The sequence below is a fragment of the Egretta garzetta genome, unplaced genomic scaffold (genome assembly GCF_000687185.1).
Source record: "Egretta garzetta isolate BGI_Z169 unplaced genomic scaffold, ASM68718v1 scaffold163, whole genome shotgun sequence".
Lineage (NCBI taxonomy): Eukaryota > Metazoa > Chordata > Aves > Pelecaniformes > Ardeidae > Egretta > Egretta garzetta.
In genome coordinates this window covers 5,453,372-5,479,432 of record NW_009259308.1, presented here as the reverse complement: position 1 = coordinate 5,479,432, position 26,061 = coordinate 5,453,372, and the positions used below count along the sequence as shown (strand labels likewise).

Genomic DNA, 26,061 nt, shown 5'->3' with positions numbered 1-26,061 from the left:
GTGTTCAGCGGGCAGCTGCCACGTTAATTGGGAATTGAGGTTTTCTCAAGAGCAGGCAGTTAATGGTATTTAAACAAAAGATTAGGAAAATAATTACTGTTTGTTAATTAGCTACGCTGATGTCTAAACATATAGTTCTGTACATATTCAGGCATGCATCTTCCTTTTTGGTAAGGGTTTTGAATAATAGCAACTTGAGTTATAAAGAAGCATATAATTTAATTTAGGGACAAATTTTACAGAAAAGTAGATTATAGGAATTACTTTCTAAGAAAAAATACTACATATATACCAAAGCCAGTGGAAGTGGCTGGCCACATAAAGAGTAAAACAAACTGAAGTTCCTAGCCTCACAGTGAGACTTTACCAGAAGGGCCCACTGGACTCCATTTCGCATGTCAGACAGTACCAACCCTCCATTTTCATCGGTGTTTATTTTTTTCTTAACTAAATATTGGCCTTCAAATAGCAAGTGCAGATTCACCCGAGTTTCATAAAAGCCGCACAAAAAGGTGTTTTCCATGGTTACGAACTGCTCGAGTGCACCGGTTCTGGGAGTGTCGCTGGGTTATGGCTGACTGCCCTGCAGAGCTTTAGGATATTGGAAAGTCACTTATGCAACAAAGGCAGGAATGATGTTAGATTTTGGCCAGACTCTCTCCTTAGCTGTGTGGAGGAGAATGAAGCCCCCCCCCAAGGAAATGGAGTGAAAAGGGTTGGCATTTGCTCCGTTCTCGTTCCCTTTTTTGGTCTAGCAGAAAGCCCTCTGCAGAAACAAAATGCAGTTACGGCCCTACCAAAAATTGGAATATGGCTCTCCTGAGGGGTGCAGGAGCCAGGAGCAGCTGTTCAATACAGCATGGCCTCTTGGGAATGAGAGCTAAAAATCACAACAAGGTGGTTAATGATTCTCAGAGCAATAGTGAAACTCTCCAGCTGTGACATTAACCAAAACATGAACATTAGTGCTGTCCAAGGAAGGAAGAGCCCCTGGAGATGCACACCAGGGATTTGCTGCTACTGGGTGGCCAGGCATGCTCTGGGAGTTAAAAATTTCAGCTGCGAAACCTATCCCTTTGGAAAGCCAGCATTTTCCTCAGTGAGGTGGCACAATGCAGATTCATGAAGTTTGGGAAGGTTCATTTTTTCCTCCATAAAAAGCCTTTTTCATAGAACACATCCTTGATATCAGAAGCAGTCCCAAAATCATCTTATCTCAGATCTCTTCTCGATTTTGTTTGTTTGGTAACCCATAAAAGCACAGCACAATTATTTTCTTGAACTTGACAGTTTTGGGGTTTAATATCTCATTGTCCAAAGAAAACACCACCTCCACTGCATGCCAGTTGGACTTCATCACTATCATAACTGAATCTGACTATTAGAATCTGTGGCCCTCATTCCAATGCAGAGTCTAAGATACTGCCATCCTCTACACCATGATTCTTAAAGAGCTGTTTTAAATGAAATGCTATTTTCTAAGGTTCACAACTCTACATGGGGAGAAACTTAGCTATTTTCCCTTGTTGGGCAAGATCACTATCGGTTAATGTCCCTTTGCACAAAGGAGATTTCGTGTTAAATAGCATTTGTGTCAGGATGAGAAGAATGATCTTGTGGCTATACTACTGGATTCATAATCAGATTGGATTTCTCTCCCTTTCTCTGCCATGCATTGACTGAGCACCCTCTGGGCAAGCCATTTTAGCTTTCTATTTGCTCCTTTCCCCATCTATAAAAAAGAGGGTGATGACTGTATCATTTAATTTGTTAGAATTTGCAGTTCCCTCTCAGATACTCAGCTGCAGAATGCATTGCGGTAGGAACTGCTGTATTGCACTGCGTTCCTGTGGTTAATTCTCTTGCTACAACTCCAGCAACAGCTAAACTGACTCCTAGTCCCTTGTGAAACAGTACAGCTCTTCATATCAAGCACGTGTACCTGTTGTCTTGGTCTATAAAAGAGAGACCTAGTGGTACATTAGGTTATTGCTCACCCAAATCACCTTTACCAACCAAAAGTTTAACCTTTTAATCCAGAACTGTCTGATAAATGATGTGGTCCTATACTTAATAGAAATTATTTCAGGGAAGTATATTTTAAATTAACATTCTCCTGCTGCAGGCAACTTTAAAATACATGACATTCCCAAAACTGTTTGTTTGTCTTGTCTTTCATACAATTTCTTGCCATTTTGGCTAAATATCAAAGCTGTCTTTGTGAGCAAATGTTCTTTCTCTGCCAGCTCCTCTTTCGCTTGTTCCTGAAGTGAAGCATCATAGCAAATTTGTGGCATCACATTCATTTCCTTGGCTATGGGCTATGATGTTGCAAACAATCTTTAGTGAATTCCAGTAGCAGAAAGACTAGGCTGGGCAGGAAGATGTTTTTCTTCAAGCCCAACGGGCTAGCTATCAGCTAGTGTAAACTACTGTAGTTCTATGGAATTCCCATGGAGCAAAGCTGATAAAGATCAGGAGAAGATCTGCCTAAGAGACCTGGCTTTTGTTTCTTTCCATGGTTTGACTTTTCCCTTTCCTAAAAAGGAGTTTGAAGACCCCACCATAGGCTTAGCCCCTGTATACTCTAATACAATATGACCCAGCTTTAACCAGTGAGAGCAGTTTGCCCCATCCTAATCTCAGAACAGAGTATAGGGATCAGAAGTGGTAAGAATTCCAGGAATCCCACCTCCATGTCAAACAAGGGTATGTATATGAAGACAGTAAGATATGGCTAGAAGCCGTGTTGGTGATGGTCTAAGCAACACTTGGTACTGCTCCCTCTTCTGAACCGAAATTCACCGTAAAGGGAGTCACTGCTAATGTACGTTCCATGTCAACTTAATATTCTGTGCCAAAACGGCCCCTTAAAATGCACAAATATCTCATGACATTTTACAGTGAAGTGGGACTAGCATCTTGAGGGACTCCAGCGTAAAGCCTGCTTTGCATATATGTAGTTTTGGTACTCTTCACTTCTTGGCTCTAGCAATGTAGTTATATGACCTTAAGGAAATACCAAGCTGACATCCGAGTATTTTCAGAAAACAAGTTAAACATAGTTTGGAGCATTATGGAAGAAAGGTATACGTAGTAATTCACCCAGCAAGGCTGAGGGGACTTTTGTGCATATTACACAGTTTTCAAATGCTTTAGAATTTTTCTTTGAACAGAGAAGCCATTTAAGACAGCGTTCTGATGGTTTCCCTTTGATTTTCTACCAAATATCCCAGCAAAAGTATCTGCCAACAGGGACCTGTAAACAAGATCTTGAGTTCCTTCCCTTCTGAGTGGAACTTACCTGCTCCAAGGGATTAAATGGCTTCTCCACTCCTTCTGCTTCCTTAAAAGTAGACCAGAAGAACCAAACAACAGATGTTTGATCTTTGAGCTTTGAGTTAATTTTTCCCACTGCAGAACAAATTTTTAGTCTTGCACAACATAGGGTTCGGTAGTTAGCTAAAAAAAAACCCTCACCATAAAACAGTACAGAAGAATCTTAATACATGGCACTAGCAACAGAGATACACCCTTTGCAAATTTGTGGCTTCTTTGAATTATTAAGCAAATTAAGATGGTAGAAAGGCAAAGAGAACATCTCACCAAATCTACTCAGTTAATTTCTTCCTTGATTTTCAGATATGAATAACAACCAGTGTACCTGTTCATACTCTAATATGCAAGCTGCACTGCAATTTGCAAAATGCTCTCGGAAAGATGAATTAGTGCACTTAAAAATTCCTTTAAAACTTTGTGAAGGAAAGGTGTTCTTTGCATGATTTTTGCAAGTACTAGCAAGGTTTTAGCTTTTTGGAGAGAAAAGCTCACCTCACTGGCAACAACTGGGAAGAATTCATTCTCAGAAGTCAGGAGTGCCTTATCTCCCCTCAGATCAGTAAGGCATGAAGACATGCAGTTCCTGGGGTGATTTCAGGCGAATGCTCTTTGAGCAAGTGAAGCTGTCTCAGATAATTGTAAGAATTAGGAGGCATCATAAGATGTTTGTGAAACTTGGATAGAGAGGGAAGGGAAAAGGATGCAGTTTGCATGCTCATAGAGTTGGGAACTCCTTGCCAAAGGGCTTTGTGGGTTGCCGATGGGTTCAAGGGCAGATCAGGCATTCATCAATGGGAAATCCCTTGCGGGCCATTAAATACAGGGAGTCCCTGAGCTGAACATAGAGGGTGGGAAAGAATATGAGAAAGTAAATATGTGACCTGTTTTGACTCTTCCCTGTGCATCTAAAAGAGAGAACAGTGGAGAAGGTGGAGCATTGGTCTGATTCAGTACAGTCTTAAACCAAAGACTCCTCCAATGTAATACTTCTTTACCAAATATTTTGCCTTCAGAAAGGCAACAGGCTTTCATCTACACACTCAGTGTCTTCTCCAGCTCTTAACTCACTTTATTTTTCTGTAACGTTGAGGCCTGAACATTATATTTAGCCTGACTGGAATTTGGCAAGTAACTTTCCTTTTAACATTGTATTTTGTCTCTTCATTGGATAGTTAGATTGTCTGGGGATTTTATTCAGCAGAATACATTCCCATAAATATATTTAAAATAGACAGAATCACTGTTTGTATTAAGGCGTCTATTTAGGTTATTTGAATTTAGATCTGAACATGCAAAAAACTGAACAAGGGAGAAGATTGCATGGGGGATTTGCAAACGAGAGGAAGACTGAAAATGCATTGAAAGCTTTTGGATGTGGAAGTACGTGGCATTGTGGACAGTTGCAGTGGAGAATATAATGCAACAATAAAATCATTAAAGTACTTCAAGTTTGGAAGTAATCTGGGTTCTTGGCTTGCATTGCATTTAATAGCTTTACATTTATGGGAGCCATTCCAGTTTTTAAAGGCAGCTTCAGCCTTCAGACTGATTGCACTTACCACCCCAGTGAAACTGCAACCCATTAATTTTTTACCGAAAGGATCTTCCTAGTTTGTCAAACACATCAAGTGAACATTTTAGAGAGTGCAGACCACAGCAGTATGAAAACCAAAACTTTAGAGAGAGAATGCTGGATTAGCATGAAATAAGGGTCTGATTCTGTTAATAAGCACTTTAGTACATTCAGTGCTATGCAAAACTCCATTAAAACCAGAAATACCACATATTTGAGAGAAAACAGTCAGGCGATGCCAGGACCTACAGAAGTCTCTTGTGCTATCCCAGCATGGAAAGCCTGCAGCGGTTCTCCTCTGGGATGGAGAGCAATGCAGGTGACCCCAGCACACTTCTCCCTGAGTGCACGTCATTGCCGTCCTGCCTGGCAAGGAGCCCTCTCCCAGCAGCCTGGTCCCCTACATGTTTATATCCCCATCATTAAGACCAAACCTTTCCAGTGTCTAAAACCAAACTCTCGCTCTCTAAAACGTTTGCACATTTCTATGTTAAACATCTGCTTAGGTGGCTCTGAGACAGTGTGTTTTGGTGTTGTTCGTGTGCAATCTAGTGCCGCTTCCTCAACGCATGTGTCCCTTCCCTTCACAGCCTACTCGACACCCAGCACCTCCCCCGCAAACCGATTCGTCAGTGTTGGACCACGGGATCCAAGCTTTGTAAATATCCCTCAACAGACTCAGGTGGGCCGCTTTCGACTTCTCTGTATGCCTGCAGCCTCTTCTTCTTCAGTGTACTCTAACGTGTCCCCGCGGAGCCAGCTGCATTGCCGCTGTCACTTCACCCACATGGTCTCAGTAACTACAGTGAAATGTCACTTGCAGTTTGTTTGTCTGTTGTGTTTTTTTGGGCTTGTGTAGCAATAACGCTGCTTTCGTAACTGGAAAGATCTCTCTTGCTTTCTAAGATACTGACTTCTAGTGCACAGTTTTTTCCTCTAGGACTGAGTTTTCAAAGACTTTTGCTCCAACCTGTTCCCTAGGCAGTGCATTTAATTGCATATGCAAAAGGAGCTCAGAGAGACCCATCAGGTAACAGTGTGCCTTAGTCACCCACCAAATAGGAGACTGCTCCAATGACTTCCATGTAAAAAAAATAGAGCCGAATTCCTACTTGGCCATTTGCATGGTCAGCTTTGAGCAAGCAGGAGATTTTGTAATTGCGAGCACATCTGTTTCCTTACACAAAGAGAAAAAAGTCCAGTTGAGGCAGGCCTGTAAAGCTGGGTTAACTGAATTCATAGTCCTGCTATGGTCAAATCAGAAGCTCAAGTAAACATTTGTGTTTCTTTAGGAGAAGGACGAGGTTTAAATGTGCTTTTTCCAAGCTGTATCAAATTCCCAGGGTCGATTAAGAAAATAGTTGTTGGCAGTTTTGTTAGCAGCTAATTTGAGCCAGATGTTGAAAAAATTAAGTCTGTGCTTAATATCACGTTATCATGGGGGAGAAGGTATAAAAAAGTGAGCAGAACTAGTGCTTTAGGACAACTGTAGTTTGTAGTTTTAAGCGATTGCTTGACTACGTTACAATTCTTTTAAAGGTCAACACCAAGAAATATTTGTAGTTTTGTTTTGAGCTGGTTGCGATGACTAAAAAGTAATAATTCAAATAACTAGCAAATTGGGGTGTACTACTCTTAGGTCTTCTAAGTTCTTTCAAATCTCTTATATGCATCTGAATAATCAGCGTACAGATTAATGGCTGTCACATGCCACAGTCCAGCGCATGCATGAAGACAGACTCCTCCTTGCAATGGCTTCAGCACCTACGCTGTCAATGAAGCACAGGTCACTCATTACCAAAGATTTTCAGTTTACAGGGCTGCAACCAGATGCCTGTGAACACAATGTGTTTTCTTGCTATCTGTTCTTTGTGTACAATTTGTTAGGGGCTTTAGTTTACAGCTCTGTCGACAGCACAGGTTAAACTACATAGAATCTCAAACCTTCTCTGCATTAAATAGGGTCACAGAAAGTACAGCAGCAGTGCAGAGCGGGGTTTTAACCCATCAGGTTCTGATTTTTTTTCATGCTTGAACAAAAAACAGCCTGCACCCCACTTTTCAGCCCTCTTCCTTTATTCAGTTCATGTACGTGACAGATTTTCATGCGCCTTCACATTTAAATTGTGTTTCTCCAGTCGTTTTGGAAATGACTGGAACACACAGCAGTGCACTGAAATCGGGAAATAGGAATGTTAAGGTATACTGTTAAAGTCCTTAAGCATTTGGTCTGTTCCTTCATCGCTCAGGAAACTTGAAACCCTTTGGAGAATGCTACTTACCTTTTCCAGAAGACTTGAAAAACTACTAGTTGGTAAACTGATTATGTAGTGAGACACAACAGTATTAAGTCTCAAAAATATTTTAAACTTATTTGCATCCTGCAGCCTAGGTCTCCCAGATAAGTTTGTTGACTGTAAACTTTTATCCTCCTTATTTATGACTTAAATCATTTTAAAGTGCTCTAGCCTTGCTTTAAGTGCTTCTATGTAATGCAGTATAGTGAATAACAATGCTGTACAGTGAAAAACAATACTCAAGCACAGCTTTCAATTAAAGTCAAACATGCTGCAGTGGGTAAGGAGACTGACTTCCAGTCTCTGACTCCAGCTGCATCTCCGTGCTTCTATACATCATTACAGCACCACAACCCACTTGATACTAAATATATAATTTATCAGCAAAACTCACTACTTATTCATGAAAGAACTCTGAAGTTGACTGTGTTTTAAATCAGAGAAGTGAGGTAAAAATACTAACTGCAATGATTTGGGATTTACTTAGCATTCCTCTAAAAAAGACATGCTTTTGTACTCTTTTTGCAGGGCATTAGTGTATAGGACGATCACTTAGGATATTTTCAAAATGAAAATACAAAAACACATAGAATTGTGTTATTAAAAGCAGCTGGGGTGGCTGCTTTCCATCAGGATTTTTATAGTACATTCAGAGTCAGCCTAAGATATGGGTCCTGAGGACCACTAACTGCCAGGCCACACAGCTCCCTTAGACAAGAGGAAGCAGTGAACACTCAGAGCTTCTGAAAGTCAAGCTTAAATATAAGGGTTAAGCAACTCTTTACTGCTGGAACAACAAAATAAAAATGAAGACTGTATATGAACATCTGCTTTTTTGAAATTACAGTCCAGCTACAAACTATAGGAAAACATTATGGTCAGCTTTTGGTGGCTGATTTTCTCTTCCAACTGGTGGGTTGTTTGACTACAGGCACTAGTTACACATCATCGTTATTAGTCTTAAAATGCTGCAAAAGTGAGTCTGTGCACAGGGATGTGACAGCGCCGTTCAGCAGAAGTCACATTTCCCATACATGGGCATTCACAGGCTTTCACAGAACATTGGAATAAAATTGCAGACAAATGTACAATGGCGTGGCTGAGTTTGAGCAAGGATCATTCCGTCTTGGGCTGTTTTTAAACAACCAAAACCAGTACATGCTTTTCTTAACAGGCATTATAAAAATTAGCAGTAGATGTTTCCATTAGCAGCATAATCCCTTAAAGGAAATTTATAGAATTTATATAATATTTTATTTAGAAAAAGGTCATCTTCCTGTGTCAACAAAGGTTGTAGCAGGACGACAACTCCACGACAGAAGAGACCAGGAAATAAACTGATTTAAGTCAGTAATTCTGATTCAGTAACAAAAGCCCCAAAAGGGCTGTTGGCTTTGTCTGGTTTTAGCAGCTTCAAAACTTTTCAGTTGGTTTGTTTTTTCGTACACTGGCTCTGCTTACCCCATCCATCACTCTGCCACTCCAGCGGCTCACCGCGTAATTGTCCTATCTGGGGGGTTATTTGAATCTAAATTTCTGTTTGAGCTATTAGAAGAAACACTTGACTTGGCATCCTCTGTATATGTTGACAAAAAGGCACAGGTGTTGTAACCTTTGCTTGATAAATCATTTACTTTTGCTACTTGACTCGCAAGCAATATGGGGGCATCAGCTTTTTAACTGCCTTTTCCATATGCAAATCAGAAATACAGTATGCCTGGGGTACACAGTCTTAGTTTCAGAAGCAAGCTGGTCTAGATACCTCATGACTAAGTAATAGATACGTCTCTTATATTGCCAAGGACTTGTAATAAGGAGAGCGGTAAAGGAATGGGAAAGTACCATCACATTAATTAGGGACTAGCCTATCAGTAGCCACAACTCTAATAAAGAATAAAGGGTTCTGAGTTTTGGGGTTGTTTTTTTTTTCTAACCACACAATAAAAGTAATTGTGAAACACAGGACATGTACTCAGAGTATGTGCAGCTGGTAATGCCAAAGTAGCAACCTGCTCTTCGTGACCAGAGTTTGCGTTGTCACTTGCCACTCTAAACAGTGTTGGCTGATCTCTAATGCCCTCGCTTTGCTCTATAGTTCAAAATTCCTTTAGAGATCAGCGTGCTGTATTGTGTGCTGCAGCTCCACTTCACACTAAACATTCTTTACTCCTGTTTGCCACCTACTTACCCTACACCTTCCTGGAAATTGTACTTCAGATGCTAAAAAAGGTTCCTGAGCATCACGTGCCTGCTCCATCCAATCACTCCTACCTGCCAGTAGCCCGTGTGCCTTACTCAGTAAGGTTACGAGGATGCACAGAACAGGAACTGCCTCCCGCTGCAGGCACCCAGGCAGAGGATCAGCTGCTTTACCACCTGGGAGAAACTAAACGGGTTTCTTCTCTGCTTAAGAGAGAAAGTGTATCCCACACCCTCATGTCCATCTGTTTCAGGAAAAATCCCTCCCCAATCTAAACATGCTTTATTATATCAGATCCATCCCAGTTACATTATAAAACTTAGTTAAGTGCAAAATCAAATATTTATTCCCTTACCTTTCTCTAGGAAAAGATAAAACTATTTTCTAGAAGAACAGAAATAGAAGCTGTTCCTGCTTCTGCCTTTGCACAATCCCAAAGCTACAGTCAGGTCATGGATAGTAAGCCAAGGTCTTGTCTTCTCACACTTTCGCTGATGGGGCCCTAGAGCCACACATCTACAAAAGTGCTGTAAATAGAGCTCATTCTTTATAACGCAAAACAATTGGAACACAAGCCCCATAACTTACCTAGCACACCGTAATAAAGTATGAGAAAAGCCCCCAAATCCAAACAAGTTTATCTAGGCAGCAAAATGACCAGTATGAACACCAGCAAGCTCAGCGGCACAGCCATGCTCTTGCTACCAGCCTTATAAAAACCAGGTACAAAAATGCACACCATGAAACGCATCTGTAAAAGAGTAATGCTGCCCTGGAGTAAGTTAGGGGGAGAAATTACTGAAGTTTAGCAAAAGGGATACTATGTTTATAGTATAAGGAAATTGCTAACTTCTTTAGATCTGTTCCCATTCCCTGCCTTTTCTGAATTAGACAAGGGTATCTTTGTAGCTGCTTCTTTTAGGCTTTTATTTATCTTTAAAAAAAACACCTTATGCCTCAGGTGCATATACAAACCTAATTGTACAATTACTTTCTTTTCGAGAGCCAAGGGAAAGACTACTTTACTTCCCCGCAATCCTTTTAGAAAAGAAACTGCAACCTGCAATTTTTCACTGGCAGCACTTTAAAACAAAGGGCATGAGAAAAAAATGAGCTTTATGCTGTGTCCTGTAGGTTAGCAGATGTGAGCTCTGTCAGACAAGGGAGGGAGGCAAATTCTGGAGTAGATGGTCCTTCTGTGATAACAGCCAGTCACTGCTGCCTAGACACTTAATTCGGAGGAATGTAGTGCAGGTGATGCCCCTCGCCGCAGCTGGTGGCGGCACAGGCAGGGGGGAGGCAGGGAAGCAGTCTCGCAGGTAGCAAGGCCCGATAGCGTATAGGATTCATAGATCAAAGTCAGCACCTTGAATAGGAATCTAATGCAGTTCCACCAGAGCTATCGCTCCTGCAGCTGAAACCGCGTAGCTGTTTTGTGCCCAGGTTCCATTGCCACCCTATGGAAGAAAGAAACCAGTGCACACATTTTTCTTTTGACAAATAAAACATGTGCCTCGCTTCATGGGGATTTTCCATTTTTGCTTCTTGCTGAACCCCTGCCACAGTGCCCTGCCCTTTGCACCGTCAGAAAGTGAGGCAGAGCTGCCAGACTCACAGACAGCTCGTGTTGATGTGCTTTATTAATGAGTACCACAAGCTGCCCGTCCTTTTCTGCCTCTGCACCCTTCTCTCTTTCTCCCATTTCCCAGCGCCCAGAAATTGCTCTGGTCAGACAGGCAGCACCTGCTGGCCCTCAGGGAGGAAGGGTAAGGTCAGGATTTCATGGTATTGCTGCAGTGTGCTAACAGCTGAGCCACCACTTCACTTTGCGGAGCAGTTCATGTTCAGAAAAAGTGTAAGGGGTGCGTGTTGCTCGTACATTGCAGTGGACGTGCAGAGAACATGAGAGGCTGCAGGAACAAGATCAGGCCTTTTATTTTGGGGGTTCTGAGCAGAACTATTTATAAGCCAGGTCAGCGCTACTTGTTGCTTAGGTGACTTTCCTCCCCCGGATAAGAATACTTATCCTCCAGGCTAAAGGCACCACTTGTGTTTGAGCGTGAGTGAGGATGAAGGACACTAATTTGGAAGCATTTGCTCAAATCGGTTCAGCCCTCTGAGAACTACATATTCCATAAAGTAACCTTCCTAGGCCAGCATGCATGGCTTTGGAAGAAACAAGCTGCAAAGCACTTCTAAGCAGAGACTTGACTACCCCTTTCCTTCTTTTGGCCAGTGGCAGCCGATGTACTGGCAGGTTCAGAACATCATTTAAATGCAGGAATAATGTCTCTCCTGGGTAAAGAACAGAAATCTGCAGAGATTAGATATAAAAAAACGGGTTTGGGGTGTGGGACTACTACTTTCTAGAGCTGCTGAAGTTAGAGGGGTCACTCTTCTTCCAAACCCAGCAAGGATATGTGGACTTTCCCATGCAGGCAATGGGAAGTGAAGGCTGCTCTCCTCCAACACCTGGAGCAGAGTTACACAGTGCCCAAAGTGCCCTTTGAATTTTAGATCGCTCCTGAGCATATGTGGGCCCTGTACCCTCGTGGATTGCTTTCCTACTAGAGATTTGTAATACACGTAAGAAATGGGACACACGAAAGAGAGATCAGAAACAGAATCATTATAGTGAACAGTTGAGCAAGTGAGAAGATAAAGTCGTATATGTGACCACTTAATTTATTGTAATTGCCTGGGCTGAAGGGCACTGAAGAAGGGTGGGCTTTTGTGGGCTTGAGCCCTGTTATGACCACTGAATGTTTTGATTCCTGAGCAAAAAAGGGGTTTGCTGCAGAACCAGTGGCACCAAGCTGCTGATACACCAACCTGAATGTTGGTGCTGTCTTTCATCTTCCACCCAGGAAGCAGCTGTACTGGCCTGATCTTGAGGGTGGCCTGGAGATGGCTCTAAAAATGTCATATAAGTCTAGAGAGAGTATGCATAGAAAATGCAGTGTCAATCTCTATCAAGCATCAGCAGGTCTCAGACCCTGGGAAGCTGAAAGATTTCAGATCCTGCCTTTGCTTTGTGTTTGGCCATATTAAAGTCGCTCTTCTCTTTTGCTGAAATTAGTCTAGGAAACGTTGTCTGAATCCTTCACTGAGCTAAAATTGAGATGGTTCCACCATGATGGGAGCAAAGAGCCTGCATGCAGTCGTGGTGCTCTTGATGTGCCCCTGATCACATAATAGCTCCGTAACCACATGTCCCCAGTGCAGCGTGAGTGTCAACGTGCTGCTCTGATCGCAGTTGCTAATGACAGTCCAGAGCGTGCTCCACAGAGAGGAGATACAAAGGTGACCAGAAATCAGGGTCACTCCCCAACTCCCATTGCCTTCACTGTTCAGCTCAGTGCACAAAGCCCGTTTAATTGAGCTTTTGCGCAGAGGGGCAGTATGAAATTCTGCTCTCAGATCAGTTCTTAAAAAGCAGCAGAGAACACTATACCTCAAGAAGAAAGCACATACTGCACTATAAAGGTAAAGATTCATAGAAAACTTCCCAGTACCATCATGTGGCCTTATCTTCAAAGTGGGTTGGAGCCAAATCACTCCAGAAATGCCTGGGTTAGTCCTCAGCAGGGGGGACCCTTTTTCCTGTGCTTTTTATTCCTCCTCCTTGCAGGCTCTGGTGAGCAGTTCAGACTTTTTTTTGGAAACTAACACTAAGCATCCTATTTCCAATAGATACAGCATACAATTATTTACAATGGGCATAGACAAATTTCCCAAACTAAGCAATTAAACTTACTGCATTTTTCCCCCCTCCTTACAATAAACAGGAAGCCTGTGCGTAAGGCACCCTTTCTGTGGGTTTTATGGCCATTACTTATGCTCCACAGTAGGGGAGAAGAGAGAGAAGAAGTAAGTGTGAGCCTGGTGGGAAGAGTTGGCAAATGCAGAAATATGATGAATGAGCTGGAGAGATTTAATTTCTTACTAAATTCTCTACAAGCTGTGTAACCTTTCTTTAGCTAAACAATTACTCTAAAAGGCAATGATTTTCTGCATTTTCATTGAAAAGTCTTCATAATAACAATGGCCTATGTTCTCCTTCTGCAGGAAACTTTCTTTTATTTTAATTTTTTCAATCTCCTATTCCCTGCTAACATGGATTTACAAGGCCTACCACTTACTGCATGGGGCTGGGAAGAAGCTTCCCCTCAGGCCAAATCATTTTGGTCCGTCTCCTTCATAGGGATTCTTGCATCTTCCTCCCAAGAGAAGCGCAGCCACTGTCAGAGACATAATACCAGACCCAAGTGACCATTTAATCTGACAAAACATGACAGTTCCTACGTTCACAGGTACAGAGCACATGGAGGGGGATGCTCAGATTTTTCAATGGGCAAGCAGCAGGTCTTGCTGCTGTTGTGATGGGCACAATCAAGAGGGAGAGCAGGTACCGACTTCTGTGTGGTGGGGGAGAGAGTCATCAGATCTTTAAATTCATTGTCCACACTGCTGACGTGATTAAATCAGAGTGGGTGCTGCTCTGTGCTGAACCAAATGGGTCCTGTGACCAACAGGAGCATTGTAAGGATTTTGGAGATGCAGCAAGGGCAGAGCACTTTCCTCCTGCAGAGCTGCACATTTGTTCAGATACACATATGCATACGTATACGCACACACACAAAGCAAACAAGCAAGTATAAGGCAAGATTATAGTTATGTGCCTTGTACTGCTTTTACTTGACTTGGCCGATTTCCTGGCCACCCCATGCCCACCCCCCCAGCCTCCATTGCAGATAATGCTGTATTGGATTAGTCTGCCTCGCTGCTGCATCAGGTCCCAGATCGATTTATTGACTCTGTCAGAGTGGCTAGTACAGTACTTGTTACAAGAGCAGAATAGAAAGCAAGAATGTGTCCACATAAAATATAAAAATGACGTTTTGTTCGTTCGTTCCTCTTTTGCCCTCTAGCTCTTTATGTGTTTACACAGTGGAGAGCACTTTACTTAAGTTAATCAGCTCTTTCTACATTATTAATTGCGACAGTTAGGGTGCTACATGGCAGCAAACATATTATTGAAAACATTGATCTCACGCTCATAGCGTGGACCCGAGTAGGTTTTCTATTCCTTCCCTTCTTTTGCAGCTGCTGTAAGGTACTGTCAAATCACATTTCCCTGACTGACAATACCCCATCAATACCATTGATTTCAGAGAGGGGCAGAGAAATGCACATGAGAAAGAAAGGAGTGCGCAGAGGTTCAGCTGTAGGCTTGGAAAGGGGTTGTTGGAAGTTGGTAATCACAATAATTATATGCCTGGCCTGAGTTCTCTATTGTAAAGAGTAATAATTTAAGAGCCAAAGTTTCCTAAGTGTTGAAGATTTGCAGAGACGGCACGATGAGACCTTTTAAAATGCATGTAGATTGTATACCCTTACAAGAAGACATACTGACTTTTTACAAGGGTTTTGGAAGTGCCTTTGAAAGACATTTCATAAAAGTTCAGCTTTCGCAGCCGATACCTGTATGAGCTCCATAAATTCCACACAGCCTGACAAACTCCAGTAGGTGTCACATGTGACCTGGATGGAAAAGGTCAGCAGCTGAATTTATGGCTTTTGCATTTACTGGAACATTAAGATTTTTGCCAACTGCCATATATACTTTTTAACAATTCTGCAATCAAAGGATTAGGACCACAATCTACCATGAAGGTCAAAAATTAAAGGCCACAATCCCTACATCCTTCCCAATGGATAGGCATTAAGCTACCTCTGTTCTAAGATTCACCTTTGCTTAATGGCCTTAACGTGGAGGTCAAGGAATAAATAAGCTCCAGAGGTGAACACCTTGCAAAATAGACTATCTTGCTCTGAAATTAATACTAAATTCTATAAGAAGGGACCAAAAGATGAGAAGCCATTTCTTAATGGAGAAAGAATCTCCAGTTTGCAGCAGATTTCATGTTCCCAAGACACCAAGCATCACCTCCCCTCGTGCTGGACTATCCTAGACAAATGTAAATTGCATACAGGGGAAGGATTGGGGCTTCAAAAGAGATACAGCAAAATTACTGCAATTTTGTTAAAACCGGTTTCTATTGTAAATTTAACAAAAGTGTCTGTTATAGTAAGGATTACTAACAACATGCCACATTGTAGCTTTAAAACTTTACCTGGTTTTAGTTCAGAACAACAAAAGGTATTGTCTTGGTCTAGCATTTGTTTTTATAGTATATTCTACCTGAACAGAGGTAGAACTGGAAAAGTATAATCCAAAACCAGGATATTAAAAAAAAATCTAATATTAATAAATCAAGAGGCTAAACATTAACGTATCTTGTAGGCTTGACTATGTAGCCTTTAGTTACTTTGGTTATTAATATTGAATTTTGAAAATGGTACTGACACTATAATCATAATATTTTCAGGCATATTCAGCTGCATGACCCAACTCTTACATCATCTATAAAAATACTAGTTATTACACATGAAGAGATGCAGCTAAATACATTGCAGAAGCCAATGAAATGTAATTTTAATTATGAGATATGAGTAACAAAAATCACTACCAATAAAATGCGGCCACCTTTAAGGCTGAACACAATAATTTCTGCATTGCTTGGAGCAGCTTTATACAACTTTAGGTATCCTTTTTTTGCTTTTGCTGTAACTAGGTCCTTTTTAATATGACAACAGAAAAGGTATCTTTTTTTTAAAAAAGGGTGCAGTTAGATATGAAATTTGCATGTGAGGTTGGGGTTTTTCATCCTTGCATATGCTAAACAATGAGATTACAGATTTTGCAGGAACACTTTTGCAGATCATCTTCCTTGTTTAGGTCTTCTTCTTTTATTTTTTGAAGGACTTTATTTTAGTCTTTTGGGTTACAGATCGTGTCTGTAAGTCTATAGTACTGGACCCGACTGTACATTCATTGATGTCAATGAGAGTAGGAGATGGAAGATTTGTTATTGGCAGGAGTTTGGTTTAGAAATACAATAATATTTTTAATTATGCTTGTATTTTGCTTATAGCTATGGACAGTAGAATAAATCTAGTCTTTTTCAAATAAGATAAAGGTTAAAATTCAGTGCAGTCATCACGTATCTTTAGAGTGGCTACAGGTACTATTACTCAGTGACTCCAAAGCAATTCTCCTTGATGAGTTTAGTTTGGGGTTTTTCCCAATTTACCGCTATTGTAGGCTAAATCTGAACATACAGGCCAGGTTGTGTTCCGTCTGGTTCATTCCCAGCAAGGGAGGCTCCACGGGCTCTTTATAAACTCGTTGTCCTCCTAGCAGTAGTAAGGGCAGAATTTGTCCCAGTAATGGTAACTGCTTTATCAGTCCTGCTGATGTTGCATGAGTCAAAACAGAGTTCAGATTCTTCTCCTGGAGGCTTTTCAGGAATATGAGGAGTAAAAGTAGTAACATTTAGAAAAAAGGGGAAAAAAAAAGAAAAGATGGGGGAGAGCTGTAATTCTCCGTACAATGGAGCAGCTTACTTACTGAGTACAAAGAGCCACTTCTATGCAGTCTATTTTCAGAGAAAAGCCTCACATTCAGTGACTCATAAAAGCGAAGAGGCACCTTTTGATTTTAAGTTCAAGGTTTACATTAGTAATTTTGTCTGTTTTCTCTGTTAGTATTAATTAAATTGAGATAGTTTAATTAGTATTACTAAATTTGGTCATTAGTAGTAATTCATTCTGCCTGCCATACTGCACAAATATGATGAAGCAGAAATAACTAAATTGTTTAATTTCATCTCATTTAATGACTTTACACTCCACCAGGACTTTCATTGGCATCTCGCAGTATGTGAGAAAATCACTCCACACTAGGCCAAGACCCAACTCCCTTTAGCCAACCATGTCTAATAAGTCCCTCTTCATCCAAAGGCAGATCATGTGCTGCAAAGGCTTTTCCCATTTCTCCACCAGAGAGCTGGCTACCTGTGAAGGCCAAGGTGGCCCTTCCTCGCCCCGGTCACCCGCTCCTGTATCATCCCAACCCCAATGGCCCTGACAGAACTGTACGGGTCTCATCAGCCATTGCATCCCTGGTCTGGGGCTCCCTGCAGCGTAACAGGAGAAGTCCCATCATCCATCCCCATGGCCGCTCGCCCCTGGGGCCAAGCACTGAGCACAGGCATGATGTGCAGCCTTCTATTTTTCTTAGAGCAGTTTGTTCAGTTTAGCAAGGTGCAAAGCATTAGGAAAAACGCAGACATCAAAAGTTCTGGTGTTCAGAGGGTTTTTTAGTTCAGCTCAATGTCCTCTTGGCTTTCTCTTTTTTTAAGGGGAGATTTGGGGAGGAGGGTTCACTGCTGAATTGATTCATTATTCCTCCAGCTCAAGGTCTACTTTAATTATAAGGTCAATGTGGCAAGAACACCAGAGTTGCCTCCATACCCCTATACCTGACCATGTTAATCGGGTTTGATCTCCTTGCCCAGTACACCTAGGACTTGCCAAAACCCCAGGTCCTCTTCCCTTTCCGCAATCTCCAAACCCCAAGCTTTCTCTGCCCACTTCTGAAAATGTGCTGTGGTCTCAGCCCCCTCATCTCAGGGTCCCCAGCTCGCACGCAGTCCCTCTGTCTGACTGCACCTGCCCAGCATGTGCCCCACCAGCCCCGCTGTTCTGCTGCCCACAGCTCGATGCCTCGCCTGTGCATCCCAGCCCTCCACCGACCCGTCCCCCGCTATTTTCTTGCCCTGCTTTTATCAGGCTGTGCACGCTGCCTTTGCTCTCTCAGCAGAACCACGGGGCTGCTCATTTGTCTGCTTCACCTGCAGACGTCCAGTGCGGGCAGAGACCAGGCACTGGAGGCTTTGGGGGGGATTTTGGAGGGAGTGCTCACTCTCCCCTCCAGCTCAAGTTATTGTCTCCCCTCGCTTTCCTCTTGTGCGGTGTACTCTAAAGTACTCTGCGGGCAGTCAAGAAAAGCGGCCGAAAACTACCTTTTGTACCCCAAACTCTGCAGAGCAAAGAGCCAGAGCTTCTGCAGCAACTTGCCGGCAGAGCAGCCCATCCCACTGGGACCCCTCAGCCCCGCAGGCCCCTCACGTAGCTCCAGTCGCTCCGTTGCTCCCCGCCAGCACGGGACGGGGAAGGAGAGTCCTGGGGGCAAACCCCCTGAGAGTGTGTGTGTGCGTCTGTGCGTGTGTGTGTGTGCTCAGGCTGTCTCGCTGCAAATGGAGCTTGGGAGGCCCAGACTGGGGGTTGATTTTCTTTGGATGACTTTCCCTGATTGTCTAAAGCAATAAAAGTAAAGAAACTTCAGGGGAAACGGTGGTTGCAAGGAGATTATTTTTGCAGTCCTGGTGCAGGCAAAACTCCTGAGGCTGCAGGGGAGTTTCACTCGCCTGAGGACTGCAGGAACTGGCTTAAATTGAATAAAACTGTAAGTACAGTATAGGGGACTGGGTAACAAGGAGTTCTGCAAAAGCAACAAAACCAGAGAGCACAATGAAGAATAGAGCGGGTTACGCCGCGGTGAAAGTATGTACTGGTTGTTATAACACCGTGCCTCCAGAATAAATTATGTCCCTTTAAAAAGTAATACTTTAACTGTGGAGCTATATAGAGACAATTAAGACGATATTGTTCTCCTCATTTCCCTCCCCCCCCGCCTTCCTCCCTCTCTCTGCAGTAGCTCTGTGGAAACTTTTAATGCTGCAGCTTGAAACTTGGGCCTCTGGGTCTAAAATGCCTGAGAAAGCACTGCGGGCTCTAACTGTAAAACATTCCTTCGGCGGGCCCTGGAAACAGGGCGCGCTGGCGCAGGCGAAGTTCAGAGGGATCACATGTAAATGAGTACTGGCTGCAGACTCCCGAGGAGCGTTTTATTTCGCTTAAACCTGAACTTGAACTTGCAAACGCGCTGCCGGAGCCCAGGACAGGCAGACCATGGCCGCGAGGGGCTGGGAGCCGGGGCTGCCGCCGGCCCCATGCACCCACCGTCAGGGTTGGGGGGGTCCCCATGCACCCACCAGCTTTGTGCCCTGTCCAAGGGCACAGGGAAATGGAGGACGACACGGGCACTGTAGTTTCGGGAGCGGGCTCACGGCGATTCCCGAAGGGCTCACTTTTGTCCAAGCAAAATGCTGGAAAGTCCCGTCGCAGCAGTGCGTCTGCCATCCCAAGTTTCCACGGGAGTTCCCAGAATGAAGGTATAAGTGGATGCAAGTCCCAATGCACACTTTATTTCATAAAAGGAAAGAAATAAGCGAGATTTAGCATAAGAAACACTGAAGTGTTGCACTCTCTAGCAAATTTAACTGGGCTTCCAGCAGAGGAAAATACAGGGCTGTCTAAAAAGCGAGGCATAAAGTGCAGAATTTAAAAACCCCTTTGCAGCACATTTACTTTTAAATCACAAAAGTAAATGTAAACCATGAGGCGGGTTTTAAAGTTGTCTTTTTGCTTCTTCGATAAAATGCGTACCGCTGTTCTCTCTCTCCCTTGCGAAAGGCGATGTACGTACCAGGGCAGCAAGAGAGGTGCCGACGCCAGGGAGCGTCACCCAGGTGCGGTGGCAGAGGTGGCTGCTGGCCGGGCCACAAGCATGGGGCAGCTTCCTCCCCCCCCAGCTGTACTTGGCTGGTGGATCATATTTTGGTCATTTCTGATTACTCCCGAACGATTTTGGCTGTGCTTATAAGCAAACTTTGAAAGAATGAATGGGCGAAAAAAATTCTTTTTGGCAGTAACTCAGGAAATATCTACAAAGATGTCCTTTCTGGAGCAAGATATTATTTCAGGGTTTGTGTTAGGATCATTTTTATTCTGTGACAGCGCATAAAGAGACCGGGACAGAGCAATGAGGTCTGGCATAGCTAAAATCCCTTCTCTGTGTGTGAGGTTATATAGTTTATCAATGCAGAAACCACCACGGGCTTTGAAAAGTAAACAGCTGGCTTGGGTCTGTGTGCTGTGCTTTGGAGTTGTCTGCTGGGTTTAAATGGCTGGCCTGCGATTTTTGGAGTGGGACAAATGCATATATGTTTTTTTTCTTTTAAACATGTCAAAAGGTTTTTGCAGCCATTTGTTTTCTTAGTTCCTTTATTTGTTACAGTTTTCCTTTCTGTTTCATTTTGGTTTATTTTGCTTTTACAAACGTCCTCACTGCCACCAGCAAGTCTGCAAATAAATTTACAAAAAAAAAGTTTCTATGCAAGTCAGAAAACCTTATGGCAGCGACAAATATCAGAGAAAGCCATCGTCTCTCTCAAAGATTTCATCTCACCATCCACTTAATCCGCTTGCTGTACCTCAGATCTCAAGTAACTTTCATACTGTGGGCTCACTTTAATGGATAGAATCTATTTTTCATGAAAAAAGCAGGAAATAAGCTGTCTTTCGTACAAAGATTTACAAAATGTAATCATTGTTGAAATATTCTCTTTGAACTGCCTTGTCCGCAGGGGTGTCTGGCTCCCAATACCCCCGTTTCTTTAGAACACCCTTACAAGTTCTTCTGGTAGATCAGGTACACTGGTGGTTCTGGTCTTTGATGTCTTGAATGAATGAAAGAAAAGCATAATAAAAGAGAGCTGTTGATCAAGCATAAAATACTCTTTAAGCTGACAGAATGGCAGAGTTAACACATTCTAAGCTGCTTTTAGGTTTTTCCTTTTTTCCTCACATTTTCCTGTGCTTTGTGTACAGTGGGGGTTTTTATTTTTTGAAAAGTCTCTGATCTATGTAGTATGCCGTCCTCTAACAAAAACCAAAATGGGATTGTTTCTCTCTCTTTCTCCCTTTTTTTTTTTCCTCTCTCTCTTTCACTCCACTATCTTTTTTTTCTTTTAAACAGCAAGGGTTACGGTTTAGCGTTACTGCAGTTAGCTTTCAGCGGACGACGCAAAGTTTAGAAGTTATTTTGCAGATTTCAAAGTCAATGTACTAACAAATAAATGAACTTATTCGCTTCAAAATTTCGAAAACTGTAACTTGCAGAATGTTCCTGAAGTAAAGGGAAGACCCTCTGTCTAAAAGCAAAATTGTAAACCCGAAGACGGACATAAAAATGACCTCATTGTGACAGAACTTTCTTTTAGAGTCAGAGAAAAGGGAAAGATTTCTTCCTGTAGATCTAATTTGGATCTTAAGTTCCCATACATTATTTATACATCATATTCAAAGTGCCAGCCTACTCTGCTTGCTGGATTACATTTCAAACATTTGCCATTGATAAGTCTTTGCTGTATTATATTCAGGCTAAATGCGAATATGTCATAGCACAGTCAATCTTTAATCCGCTGAGCTTCAGGTTCAGGCGGCAGGGGGTCCAGCGCTCAGAGCATTGCTTTATACTTGAGAAACATCTGGGGCCAGCTGGGACACTTTACTGGAACATTCAGATGTCTGGAACAACAGCAGGAGTTACTGTATGAGCATGTTTTCATAGGTTTGAGAGGGTTTGGGGTGACTTAGTTAAAAACACTAGCTGTTCCCAAATTGAGGTTTGAACCCAAGCAGAAATCTTGCCTGAAGTGAGTTTGTTGGTCCCGGGAGAGAAGTGGTTTGGACTACTATACATTTTTAATAGTCAGCAGGCAGAAGTCCGTACTACAAAATTATTGCACGTAATTTAATGCAGTTTGCCACAATTGGCATTCTCGCAAAAGCTATTGGATGCAGAGCTACTGTACACATCGCCTGGAGACTAGTGTCCCTCCCGGGACGGGTTTTATCTTCCTTGAGACAGTATAAATATGCTCGTAGTGGGGCGTGCGACTCTCCTGGGTGTGGATGTTGGACAACCAGAAGATTCACTCACTGTTTTATGTCCCTTTGGGGATGACCAACATGCTACTTACGTCCCTTTTGGTATTTCATTTTGGAAAATATAATTACTAAATAATTAATCCCAGCTCTAGGAAAATAACTTCCATAGGCACAAAGGTGACCTTGTCTTGAATATTCACCTTTTGGTTTACACGGTAGGATCAAATTTCACGCCTGGAGAAACCAATAGAAAAGTGGGACAAATTCGGACGTGGGGTAAACCAAAGGCAGTTGCTTTTTATGGAGAAGCCCTCCAGCCAGTCACACCAGAAGCTGAGTTGCCACTGCCTTCACTCACCCTAGCAGCCCTTTAGAAACTGCATCAAAGCCCCAGTTCTGGCCCCTTGCTTTCAAACGACCCACCGTGGGGAAGAGCCTTCCTGGGACCTCTCACAAGGTGATGTCTAGAGGACCAGTTTGCTGCCTAGCTGTTTACATTCTCGTTTTATCTTTGCAACCAGAATGACTTGTTACCCCGATTCACCTTCCCGGGGTTAATGTTTTGGATTGCCTTGAAGTTCTTGAGACGACTGAAATGTCATCCCCAAACAAAACAACTGAACTGATGCACCGTGATGAATCCTCGCAGGTGCCCGACGGTCGTGGCTCAGGTTCAGCTCGGCTGCTCAAACAGCCGCTTTGCCGGCGAGCTCTAAAGCTGCAGGGTTTTTTTATTTAAGGCTCTTATCAAAGGTGGATTTTCCCGCCCAGGCCCGTGCAGCGATAGCTTCCTGCAAGCACAGCCATGCCCGGGGCAGCAACGGCCGCGGCACCGCGGCAGCTGCCTTTGAAGTCCCGATTGGCACCAACCCGTCCCGCCGCCAAGCAGCCAAACTGGGCTGAAACGTGAAGAAAATGTCTAGCACAGACCAGGTCTCAGCCCTAAGTGGATCAGGTGAAGCAAAAGCTCCTATGTGTGGAGTTTGTCAAGAGTTTCTAACGTGTGAATGTCCTTAAATAACCTACATCGCCCAGAGAAATAAGCCAACTGTCACACCCAGTTCTGGATTCCACATTAACAACCTCCTTCCGCAGCGTTAAACTTCGCCCTTGAGGACTTTTGTTTAACTTTTTAATTTGAAAAACAGATAGGGCCGCTTTACAACCCTCACTTTTTGTACAAACTGAAAGGTGTCATTGTTAGGGCAGGAGATGTGCAGGTAAAAGTAAATTTAACAAGTTTGCGTTTGATTGTCTTTCTGGTTTAGAACGCGTGAGTTGTGCTCAGGGTTAGGCTTGGGAGCCGGGGGTAAGACATATCGCGCAGGAAGGCTGGTTTAGGAAGATTTTAATAAACAATGGGCCCGTTTCTGGGCTCCTGACACAGGCAGAAACTGCTACCGGAGTCAATGAGGCACTTTCAGCCTTTTTCCTTTTAAATATCCTGAATCGCGGAGTGTTTCCTTGCTGTTCTTCCCATACAAAGGACCTGATTGTCAGAAGCCGCTTGAGGATTTTTGTGTGTCTCCGCTATCTCCAGAAGAGCATAAGAAACAAATAGACTTGTGCTATCAAAGAAGCGTAATTGCCATTTCAGACTTCCTGTTTAGGATTCAGTCAAGTAGATATTGTTTATGGTTCATAAAACCTTACTACTGTGAGGATTCTCAGATACTGGCAGTGCAGAGTTTCAACTTTCATGGTGCTGTAAATTAGGGAAAAAAAAAAAGTGTGATAATACTCCTCCGAGAACAGTAAAATAGAGCTCTGCAATGGTTAAATGGAATTTTATAAGCACATTCGGTGTGGAACTGTTTTGCATTACATGAGTTGAATACCTTAGAGATGACACACATCTGCAGGCACTTTATTAAATCCTTAGTCAGCACTTTTCAACCTGATGAGATTACTTCTTCATTTGACTGGAGAAAGGGAAGCGAAGATCTCGTACCGGACTGCAGAATTCTTTCTGATGTTTCACCTTGAGCGCTGAGGAAGGACAGCGAGATGCTCGGCAGGACAATACAGACCCGTAGTGGCACCGGCAACTGCGTGGCAGCAATTTTACTGAGTAGGACCTTTAGCTGCGGTGGATTCATTTAGCTCTGAATTCTCTGGGAGAACAGTACTGCAAAGTAAATAGAGGGGAAATAAAACACTGGCTCTTTTATGAAAACGCGCGAAGATAATATCATCCTGACCGCATTGTCATAGTGCACGATTTAAATGGAGATTTTGAATTAAGAAAGGCAATACGCCGCTCTCTCTCTGGGTGCGGTCGGGTAGGTTACAGAATGTGAAGGGATAAAATGGGCAAGGTGGTTAGACGTGAGAGCACAGCCTGCACGGCGCTGAGCAGCGCTCTGAAAGAAGGCAAAAAAATACTTCAACCTTCCAAACGTAGGGATACGGGCTTCTTTTTCCCCCTCTAAGCCCCCTAATCATGCAAAAAGAACTCGACAGGTCCCAACTATCGGGGCTTCGAAGGCATAATACGCTTCCTAGACGTTTTCATTTGGTGTGCGGAGGTCTCCTCTCCCCTGGCTGAGAAGTTTCACAGGTGCTTCAGAAGGACAATGGTGCTCTTCAGACCTAATCCGAGAAGACTTAGACGTGTATAGGAGGCTTGAGGGGGATATGAGATCTTAATATTAAAATGATTAGTAGAAAAGGAGGATCATTCTGTGTGTGCGTTTCAGCTGTAAGACGCTCTAAATTAAAACGGTATCCTGAGAGTGGTGCTGGTGGGATCTGATGGGTAAATGCGCTCTCTGTCTCGCCATTCTGCTGCCTCAGCCCATAAAACATCTCATCCAAGTGGGGTTGCAGGAACGGGCGAAGCGGGATGCAGCTGCTTGTGGGGTGCTCGGAGTTCGGATCCCGTAAAAGCAGCTTTTCAGTACAGGCAATCCGGAGCCCTTGCACGGAAGTTTAAAAAATAGCCGTGCGGTTTGGGTCGATCCGGTAAGGGTTAATTAAGTTTTTCATCGGTATTAAGGCCGAGCAGTGTCTGCAGGAGTCATATTGACACCCTAGTGCATGGTAACTCTACTCCTTTATTGACATGTTGCTAGTCAGGAGCACAATAGCACTCTGTGTCTGCAAATCATTGCTAAAATCATCTCAAGAAAAAAAAAAAAAAGTTTGAAAGCCCAACGCTAGACAAAGGCCCCAGAGCTGCACTGCGCCGCTAAAAACTCCGGAGTCAGCAACTTCTATTGATTAAAAACTAACCTTTAAAGTAACTCACAGAGTGTGTGGTTAGCATTTAAATTTAAACATGTCATGAGTTGATTTGTGTTACTGAATACCAACTCAGAAGGAGTTACATTCACATCAGATTTTTTTTTTTCTAATTCCCTTAAGCAGCTAAAGTATTTCATGAAATGTCAATAGGGCAGGGGAGAAAAAAAAGGTGTTTTGGAGGGAGGGGACTCGCGCCCAGCCTCGCCGTTTCTTTTCCCATGCAAATAGTCACCCCAAAAAGAAAAGTGTGGGGAGCGACACACAATAATTAGACCTTTGTCTAACTTTCCCAAGTGCCAGAGAAAGACAGATTAATTAAATATACAACAGTGTTGGTTTTTGGAGTGGGGGTCTCTCTTGCTGTGGAGGTCATAAATTAGGCAGAATAAATACTTCAATGTGTTTGCAGCGGGGCTGCTACGTCAGAGCGGCTGGCGGGCGGTGGGAGGGCGCAGCGCGGCTCTTGCTAATGATAGTCACGTCTGGGGCTGTCTGGTTGCCCCTAGCAACGAGACATGATGTAACACCAGGATGAACTTGAACTTGGGGGACTTGAAAAGGGAACAATAGACCAGAGCAATCAATAAAGCCTATTTCAGTGAAGGATTACAGAGCCGCTCTGGGGTAACCTTGTCTGCAAGGCGCAGGCTGAATAGCAAGATGCGTGAAGGAGCGCGGTGCCGCGGGGGGACGGACCGACGGAC

General features: G+C 43.2%; 1 protein-coding gene across 3 annotated transcripts in view; it reads left to right on the top strand.

Moving 5' to 3' along the window:
- NFIA (nuclear factor I A) overlaps positions 1-26,061 on the top strand; it is a 263,401-nt gene that overhangs the window by 233,879 nt on the left and 3,461 nt on the right. For 2 of the 3 annotated variants that reach the window (XM_035891763.1, XM_035891762.1), the window contains exon 10: positions 5,503-5,594. The exons of the other annotated variant lie outside the window; for it this stretch is intronic. In XM_035891763.1, coding sequence (XP_035747656.1) covers positions 5,503-5,594 — 92 coding nt within the window. The remainder of the gene's footprint in view (positions 1-5,502; positions 5,595-26,061) is intronic. 3 annotated transcript variants of the gene reach the window in all.